The sequence below is a fragment of the Paracoccidioides brasiliensis genome (assembly GCF_000150735.1).
Source record: "Paracoccidioides brasiliensis Pb18 unplaced genomic scaffold supercont2.2, whole genome shotgun sequence".
NCBI classification, from domain to species: Eukaryota; Fungi; Ascomycota; class Eurotiomycetes; order Onygenales; family Ajellomycetaceae; genus Paracoccidioides; species Paracoccidioides brasiliensis.
Window position 1 is genome coordinate 490,322 of NW_011371359.1, and position 9,466 is coordinate 499,787.

Below are 9,466 nucleotides of genomic sequence, written 5' to 3' on the forward strand. Positions count from 1 at the left end.
TTCATATCTTTGAGTGTTGTCATATTGACAGCCTGCTTTTTGATCCCAACTTGCAGGTGGAGGCGTTCCACAATCCACAGCACTAAATGTTCTATGGTCAATTTACACTCAAGATTATTATTCTCCACGCCCAGAATCACGGCTGTGATTGATTTCTTTCCTCGGCAGGTCCTCTTAACCTCACTTCAGGGCTATACAACTATGGCAGACAAGGAACGACCTTTAAAAAGGCGTAAAGGTTCCCATGAAACATCGGAGGTGGTCTATGATACCCCCTCAGGAGGCGCTAGCGCATTGGTGTCTCTAAACAGATCAATCACCCCCCCTATACGATCCCCTCCAAAACAGTCGTGCTCGTCCAATGCAAAGATAGCACGGCAAAAGTCTCCTGTTATACCAAACGGTATTCCGTCTCCAATCCAACTCACCCGGGTTCGTGATTTCCCTGCATCGTCAGAGAACAACACAGATACAGTCAAGCTGCGTGACATCCTTGGGGATCCTCTCATCAAGGAATGCTGGCAGTTCAATTATATTTTTGACGTCGATTTTCTGATGAGCCAGTTTGATCAAGACGTGCGAGGCTTGGTCAAAGTTAAAATCATACATGGTTCTTGGAAAAGGGAGTCTCCCAATCGAATTCATATCGATGTTAGTAGGCCTTGCCTTTTCTTTTTTTTCTTTTTTTTTTCCAACACAATTGCGGTGCGGCTTCATTCAATATTGGGTGATATAGACGATACAGTCAATTCAAGTTCCCAAAAAACTAACTTGTGTATGTAGGAGGGCTGCCGTCGATATCCCAATGTTGAACCAATGGTCGCCTATATGCCAGAGGCCTTTGGTACGCATCATTCCAAAATGATGGTCATTATCAAACATGATGACCAAGCACAGTATGTATCTTTATTCTACAAAAAGTTCTCAACCTCAGTTCTGAAAATTACCACAGAATTGTTATTCATACGGCGAACATGATTGCAGGGGATTGGGCGAATATGTGCCAAGCAGTTTGGCGATCCCCGATGCTCCCCATGTTATCTAATAAGCGAAGAGAGCATCCTTCCGCCACTCCAAATGACGTCGGGACCGGAAGTCGGTTTAAGAGGGATCTGTTAGCCTACTTTGAGACATATGGCCATAACAAGACTGGTGCATTAATCGAACAACTAGAAAAGTACGATTTCAGTGCCATTCGAGCGGCGCTGATAGCCAGTGTTCCCTCGAGGCAGACAATTGACGAACTAGATTCGAAAAGACGCACGCTGTGGGGTTGGCCTGCGTTGAAAGACACAATACGGCAAATTCCCTTTAAAAAGGGGACGAAGAGTACTGAGAAGCAACCCCAAATAGTTATCCAGGTAGGCAGGATTGCTCTTTACCAAGAACTGAATGCCATACTTTTTGAGATTATTTATTTACAGGAACCACAAGATCTCTTCAGTGGCGACGTTAGGGCAGACAGACAAGTGGCTGAAGGAAACGCTCTTCAACTCCCTCTCACCACCATCAGCCCGTTCCTCGGAGTTATTTAAAACAGAGTCCAATTCCCCGGCAAAATTCTCAATCATATTTCCTACTCCAGATGAAATCCGCCGATCATTGAATGGCTACATGTCTGGCGGATCAATTCATATGAAACTCCAAAGTGCTGCTCAACAAAAGCAACTTCAGTACCTACAACCATATCTATGTCGCTGGGCAGGTGACGCCAACGATGATGGTGTAAAATCTGCAGGAGGCCCCGCCACATCTAAACGAAAACGTCTCGAAGGCAACGAGGTCAGCGAGTCCGTACAAGATGGCGCTTCCCTAAAAAAAGCGCATCGGCCCATTCGAGAAGCCGGGCGCCGCAGAGCAGCGCCACACATAAAAACATACGTCCGGTTCTCAGACACAGACATGACCACTATCGACTGGGCAATGGTGACTTCTGCAAATTTATCTCTGCAAGCATGGGGCGCAGCGGCGAATGTGAAGAAAGAGATTCGGATATGCAGCTATGAAATAGGCGTGTTAGTCTGGCCCAGATTTATTGTTGACGAGGAGATAGATGATAGTGATGAACCTCTGATGAAGGAAAAGGGCAAGGATAACAGTAGGGGGGAAATAAGCGGGCATAAGAACACAAAAGACGTGAAAACCGCAGTGATGGTGCCTTGTTTTAAGAGAGACATGCCTGAAGCAGCGGAGAACGAAGCTCGTTCATCTAATACAACGTTGGTAGGGTTCCGCATGCCATATGACCTTCCTCTCCACTCATACGCTGCAAAGGACCAGCCGTGGTGCGCTACGGCTACTTACAGTGAGCCCGACTGGTTAGGTCAGACGTGGGAAATAGAATAACTAGAATAGTTAATAGCAAAGTTGACTCGATGCAAGCCCACATCTGTTCGTGAATGCGTCTAACTAGCTACGCTGATATGGACAAGCCCGCACCTGTTCTCTGGCTTTTTCTTTCGCGCACCTACGAATAATCCGCCCTGCTTTGGATTTTCAGTTAATTAAACGCTGTTGCCGGATACTTCTGGCTCCCTTCTGACTTGTATCTTTGCCCATTCATGAGTTGCCAATTCTGAAGGGCGCATGGTGATGAATTTTCACGTCCAACTATACTAGTTATTTAGTTATCCTCTCCTTTCACTTAACCATCTGTAAACACTCAATCACGTCAAATACTTAGCAGACACGCGACAGCAGACGAAGATCGGAAAATATATATATATATATATATATATATATATATATTCACGGTCGGCCATAATTCCGTCGAACATCGAGTTCTAGAGCAAACCAAACCCCTGGTGGCTGGCAACTCTGGCTGCTGTGGGTCTTCTGCAGACAGCTCAGCCCCACCCGATCAGCTCCGAGACCGAGAGTGTCCGGCTCCGAGTTCTTCCCGCGCCGACATCATCGCTGCCATCCCATGGATTTGACCGTCTTCCCCGCAGAAACCACCCAACACCCAATAAACCATCGACATCATGACCGCTCCGTCGGCCTTGTCTGCCTTTAACTGCGCCCCCTTCCAGTTGGCGAAGTGCTGAAAGAACCTCGAAGAAGCCTCAGACCAACATCTGAGGAAAAGCCATCCTGAACGGAGAAGACGGAGCTGAACCAACCCCTCCAGCCACTCCAACCCCCTCCATTTCAGGTTAACGATTCCATCTATCCTCTCTGCATTGCGTTTGGTATTACCCGGGCGGTTTGAAGGGCATCCGTTCCTCGCCTACCTCTAGGATATCACGCGTTGGCTACTGAATATCGAATCCACTCTCAGGCAATATTAACCTCATACTTTATTGAGCACTTCGCGAAAAGTTTGCCCTCATATCCCTTTATCGCAACAACCCCGAGGACGAAAAAAACAGGGTGGCTAAACAGGGTAAACACTGTACAAATATCTTGACGGTCCTTTTTTCCACCTTTTTAGGTGCTGGTTGTTGGGAGCTTGGTACGAACATACTGGTAACCCCGGTTATGCATGTCATACACGTTGCATCGCACCCAAATGATGACATATCGTTGATATCTTCGCCATCTCCGTCGATTCTGCGGCGAGAACTCTTCTCGCTTAGATTCTAGCAATTGTTCGATGCCTGCGACATCGAAGATAGAATAATAAAAGAACATTCGGGCAACATCAGCCTCGAGCCTCGTTGTCACTCAACACGCAACGGTCTCTTACCATCACAACGTTGGCGACGTCGGCGACGTTGACATCATGTCTACCAACCGCCCTTTTCTTGCCAATTTTTTGGCAGCCTTTCGGGCTCAATCTGCCTACAAATCAACCAAGCCTCCCTCCCCAGGTCCTTCCACGAATCCTCTTTCACAATCCCACGTTACCTCCGCAGCGAATTCACCATCCACGTCCTCGAACACACGAACCGTAACTACGAAAACGGTATCTCCATCCAGCTCTGCAGCAGGCTGCACTGGCCACACATCGACAAGCCCCCCACCCCAATCTACGACTGCAGCCGTTCAAGCAGCAGCAGCGGCGGCGGCGGCATCGGGCCAATTGCATTCCCACCATCCTCACCGCCACCACGCACCAACCCACAGCACCACAGCATCGTCTCGCGCCCAATCGCATTCCCGTTCCGGTCCCTCCCCAAGCACTACTCCAACATCTGCCGGTCCACTACCCATACCCATACCATCATCACATCACAGGCACCGTCGGGGAAGCGACAGCAGCAGTGGGAGCGGAGGCTTCCGGGATGCCCTAACCTCAGAAAAATGGTATGTAGGTGGACGGACAGCCGCTGGGGAAGAGCGCTTTTACCCTCTCGGCTTAGTGACAAAGGGAGGGCGACATCTGGGGAGAGTTGGAAGCGCAGATCAGCTCAGTCTTTAGAAAGAAAACGTTAAGCAGTGTGGAATAGCGATGGTCATGTATATGTGTGTCTGGTCTGAAATTACCGGTTTGCTACGACCACCAGGTGTTTTGACTCCGTGCTGCAGTCGACAAGTGAGTGATATGGTACTCTTTTCGTCTCAAGATCCATGTTTCCATCAAAGTCTCCGCTCTTAAAAAGGGTCCATTTTGGGGGCTTCCAGCAGATGGAGGTGCATTGCAGCACTGAGAAACACACATTCAAATGTTAAATAATGTTTGTGATCAGTGGGGAGGGGTCGCAGCTCCCCTTGAGTCTCGACATAGACCATGTGGGAAGCTTTGCAATGCATATGAGATAGGGAAGATGTCCCTATTTATGGAGCACCGATGAGAGACCCCATGTGCCTGTCCACCACCCTCTTATCCCTTAAGCAGGGATCATGTTTTTCTTTTGCTATTTATATCTAATTTTTTGTGGAATATGACTCATGAAAGACAAGTTCATCTTCATGTACATATATCTTGTTGGATGTGACAGTTAGTTTCTGCTCCCTCTCCTTTTATTTTCACCTTTCATTTTCAGCTTTGCTTAACACCATCTTTCTGTTAGTCTCCTCTTTTTTCCTCTTTATTTCTCTTCTCCGCCATCCTCATAAAAGATAAAAAGGAGCGTACAGGACATATTTCCTCAATCATGTAACCTATCATAACTTTTTTTTTCTAATAAGCGTTGGTTAAAAAGAGACGTAAAATGCAATCAGATACAAGCAATGACAGCTATACATTGTTGATGAATTAGATAGTAATAGCATTTATAGGCAGAGAAAAGATCAAGATTGCTCCCCCTATATATCCGGTATGGGAAGAGTGAGTGCCCCTAATTTAGATAGTAGGTTGGATATGAAGGATGAGATTTGTGATTAAGTGAGAAGATAAAAGATATATAACTCTAAATTGAATTCAGTTTTGTAAGCGGAAACAAAAAATTCTGAGTGACTTCGAGGCTTTTCTGACTCTTTTTCTTTTGGACGTCTGATCAAAATACATGTAAAAAACCTTAGATCTGTTTGTTTATCCATGTATGCTATTGAAAAGAAAATACTATTCTACTCCCCTGAGGAGAAATACCGCTAGCGACCTTATCTACCAGGCTAAATACAAGGTAACAACTTCCCCAGAGGCTTATATTTTCTTAAAAAAGGACGAGAAAAGGGGATGTAATTCTATTGAAATCAGAACGGAGATAAAAAATGAAACATATTTTCAGATAATCTATAATACATACACGCCTGCTACTACCCTCTCTCTCTCTCATCCCTTCTCACTGATCGTTCGACACACCCGTGCGTGTGGGAATATAAAGCCAACTGAAAAAGGGCAAGGTAAAAAAAGCGTAGCCCAACGTCTAGAGAGTTTTAACGAGATAGTTCAGAAGGGCTGTTCATTTTTAATTCAATTGATTTTAGAATTAGATATTATATTGCAAATAAATATATAATGGAGAAGGGTTCAAGGAGGATGAACTAACGTTATCTTCAGGAGGGATGCTTCGTTCCCAGTATCCACCAATGATGGGAATCTTCATCAAGATATCCTTTCGGACACGGGGGACCTCGCCAAAGAAGAAAACAGCGAAAATCGCGGTGGAAACACCGAAGGCTGAGGCAATTGCACCACTAATTTGAACAATAAAAGGTGAGCGATGTTGCCAAACTCTGATACCAATGTATAAATTGACAAAAGGTCCGCAAGCAGGTCGAGAACGCATGTTCTCAGGATTGCATAAGCTATAATAGGAATATGAAGGAAGAGAGAACCTACTATCGGGAAGCGGTTTTTAGGGAGAGGTTGCCGATGTGAGGTTGTACCTTGGCTCTATATGAGATATCGAGGTTAGCGTATGTTAGTTGGGCGGTCGGGTTGAATCAATTTGCAACATAAAAAAGATCAATGGAATGAATGCTCCCCGGTAAACAAGTTAACGGGGAGAACATTGGTCCCTCTCTCGCTCTTTTATCATACCACCATCGATTCGCAACTCCTCAACCTCCATTATGCCACTGTCGGAAAAGCGCAGGGTTGCCCTTCTCTTCCCTTTTTCCCAACGATTCATTCGATAATGCTTGTATTCACCCGTTCCCTTTGGATATCTATCCACGAGCTGCGACTCCTGCCATTAATCAATCTCGATATCTTCAGGCTCACGGATAGTCCATTTCGAATTCTCTCATATCCAAGATACCTCTCCGAAACCTCGAAGTCTTGCCATTATTCACACCCCCTTAGAAAGAAGCAGAAAGGAGAGAAGGGTATCATCCTTACCTAGACGCAAAGGCAGATGCAGCGGCCCAGCGAGCCGGGGTGGGGGATACCTATTGCCAAAAGGAACACGCATGTTAGAAAAAAAAAATTTCCTTAGTTTACAAAGCAAAGAAGAGCAGAAGCACCAAACAGCGAAGCAAAGAGCAAAAAACATTAAATGTCTCAACAGGACACCGAGAAACAAAAATAGACAATTCCAGTTTCCAATCCCAGAAATCGGTCTTGGGGTTTAATGCAACGACGATCATGACGACGGCAACAGAATGAGATTCCAGATTGACAAGCACACAGCTCCTTTTGCGGCGCCAAATTGAAACCGGTTGCCCGCTCCTCAATGGCACCCTGGAATTGACAATGGTCGAATTTACAGAACGCCAAAGAGGAGCTTGCTAGTATCGTTCGCTTTGCATTCCGTTATATTTTTCCATCATCGTCGTCATCATCGATTTGCACTTCCAATATTCAATTATGATCGCGACCGCATCCACCCAAGCCTGTAGGCGATAACCCCCCACCCCCAATTCCCAGCTCCGCAGATCGATTGATTCAGAGCCCCTTCTGTTTGCTTATCTTGTCTCCGTTTGAAGGAAACAAATGCCCTGATCCACGATAGCAACTCCGCCAGCCCATCCCGATCTCAAAACAATCGTCCATAATAAAACAAACTTGAAAAAACTCGAACCGCTGCTGGGGGGTGCAGGCCTAAAAAAGGGACAATTATGAAAAGAGAGAACGTACCATTGTGAAAAATATATCAATTCACCAACCTAGCAGAGAGAAATCGTAATTGAGGTTGGGGGGGAGGGGAGGGAATAAATTGCTTTTAATGATGTCGTCGTTGCGTCGTTGTTCAGTCGGGGCACTTCGGGATGGGAACCGCGAGAGAAAGCACTGCATCACGTGATAACTTTCGTGCACCCCGGGAAAACTTCTGTCCGGCGTTGGAGTTTATTACTTGCCCGGATACAACTTCAGTATCCGAACCCGTCTGTGTTGTTTATACAGATGCACGCACATTCATTAATTTAACGAGCTCGCTAGCTGCCTCTCTCTATCTCTATTCAACATAACAATCCATAATGAATCCTGAAAATATACAGAAATATGACGCACAATCCCATCTTCACCCTTCCTTCAAACATACGGACGGAATCATTTTTTGATTAGATTTGTTCTTTTTAAATTCACTTTTTATATACAGATGGTATATACATATACCTAAGTATGGCATACATATCTATGTTTGCACACATATAAGTATTCCGCTCCCTTTTATCAATTTTGTAAAATAAAAAATATAAAATAAATAAAATAAATATATAAATAAAAACTTTGCACAAGAAGCAGCAAAATGTAAAAGCAGAAAACAGAAACGTAAGGGTGAGACCGGGGAGGGGGTTCTCTTCTTTCGTCAAGGTCAACAAAAGTACAGGTGAAAAGGAACCAAACAGACGAAGAAGCAGAGCAATTCAAAAGTATGATGAACCCATACAAAATGCATCTTGGAAATTAGCGCAAAAAGGCAAAAACACGAAGTGAGCGGAGCGGAATAGGAAGCAGAACAATGAAATGGCAGAGGTCAAAAGAACACCATCTTCGCCACAATAAATGAAAACAGAAAAACAACAACCTTTCCTCACACCCGGTCCCATTTTAAACCTCCTATTTTTTCCCCCATCGTTTTCGGTTCTATTTTCCTATCCTGCACCCCAGGATCTATGTCACCTGCATCCTTTCCTTTTTGCCTTGTGTCTGCATCGTTTCCAGCGCTGTTTCTGCTTCCCCATTTCCTAGATCCCCGCTTTCCATACTCTATTCTGGAGTCTAATTTGCTGTCGTTGGAACTGTCGCTGCCGTTATAGCCGTCATCGTTAAGTGGAGCTGGAAGTGAGATATTGCATTCCATTCCATGGAAATCTATCTTTTTCGATTGCGCAATCTCGAAGTGGGGTATTTTTTGGGAGGAAACATGTCAACAACGAAATAGGAACTAAGAAGGAAAAAAAACACAAATGTGAGATGCAAGACTATGAATGAAAATATATATACGTGTCAAAACCAGAACAATTTTCACGAAGCAATAAAACAAGTACCAATCTAGAACAATGCAAAAGCTGAACAGAGCCCACCGAACCCCGCCAAACCACGATCCAGGAATGGAAAGGAAAAAAGGGTAAAAAATAGAAAGAAAAGAAGAGAAAATAGAAGAAGAAAAAAAATGATAACTGGAAACCTTTATGAGAATGGAAATCTTGTACATATGAAGAATATGCAGGTTAAGACAGCCGTAACAACGTGAGAAAATCCGGCGTGGTAGCCTTTTCGCAACAACACGAAAAAAAATATGACAAATGAAAACGGATAAATAGAGAGGAGAGTCAATAAAATAAGCAGAATCAAAGGCTTTCCTTTCCGTATAAAATAGTGAAGTTATATATATATATATATATAATATTGAATAATCATGAAAACCAAACAAGAAAAAACAATAACAATAACATGCTCCGACCCCAATCTATAAATGCTAGTATGCTTTGTCCGATTTGCCTGGAAGGAAGATGCCTGTGATGGTTTTGTTCATTCGCACCCGCGCCCAGCGCGCTTGTTGCAATTTTATTTTCTTTTGGACCGATGCCTCGATGACAGGAAAGGGAAATTGGGAAAAGCGTAGCTTGTATTTGTCACGAAAAAAGTGTTTTGAGTGGCCATATGTGCAATTTGTGCCAGGAACGAGGAACATGGAACGTGGGAGAATTGAATATATCGACGTGAAACCAAGGAATGGGAAGAAATGGTACT

General features: G+C 44.5%; 4 protein-coding genes across 4 annotated transcripts; 2 read left to right on the forward strand and 2 right to left on the reverse strand.

The window, feature by feature from the left end:
- Positions 1-201: 201 nt before the first annotated feature.
- Positions 202-2,346, forward strand: PADG_01351 (uncharacterized protein; the record flags this gene model as incomplete). The annotated part of the gene is made up of 4 exons (XM_010758571.1): positions 202-651; positions 784-896; positions 953-1,361; positions 1,435-2,346. The coding sequence occupies 4 exons, from the start codon at positions 202-204 to the stop codon at positions 2,344-2,346; spliced, it is 1,884 nt and encodes a 627-aa protein (XP_010756873.1).
- Positions 2,347-3,724: 1,378 nt separating this feature from the next.
- On the forward strand, positions 3,725-4,485 carry PADG_01352 (uncharacterized protein; the record flags this gene model as incomplete). Its single annotated transcript, XM_010758572.1, has 2 exons — positions 3,725-4,248; positions 4,449-4,485. 2 exons carry the CDS (start codon positions 3,725-3,727, stop codon positions 4,483-4,485), a joined length of 561 nt encoding a protein of 186 aa, XP_010756874.1.
- Positions 4,486-5,451: 966 nt separating this feature from the next.
- Positions 5,452-6,113, reverse strand: PADG_11251 (uncharacterized protein; the record flags this gene model as incomplete). The annotated part of the gene is made up of 2 exons (XM_010759513.1): positions 5,452-5,475; positions 5,874-6,113. The coding sequence occupies 2 exons, from the start codon at positions 6,111-6,113 to the stop codon at positions 5,452-5,454; spliced, it is 264 nt and encodes an 87-aa protein (XP_010757815.1).
- Positions 6,114-8,303: 2,190 nt separating this feature from the next.
- On the reverse strand, positions 8,304-8,573 carry PADG_11252 (uncharacterized protein; the record flags this gene model as incomplete). The annotated part of the gene is made up of 1 exon (XM_010759514.1): positions 8,304-8,573. The coding sequence occupies one exon, from the start codon at positions 8,571-8,573 to the stop codon at positions 8,304-8,306; it is 270 nt and encodes an 89-aa protein (XP_010757816.1).
- Positions 8,574-9,466: the final 893 nt, after the last annotated feature.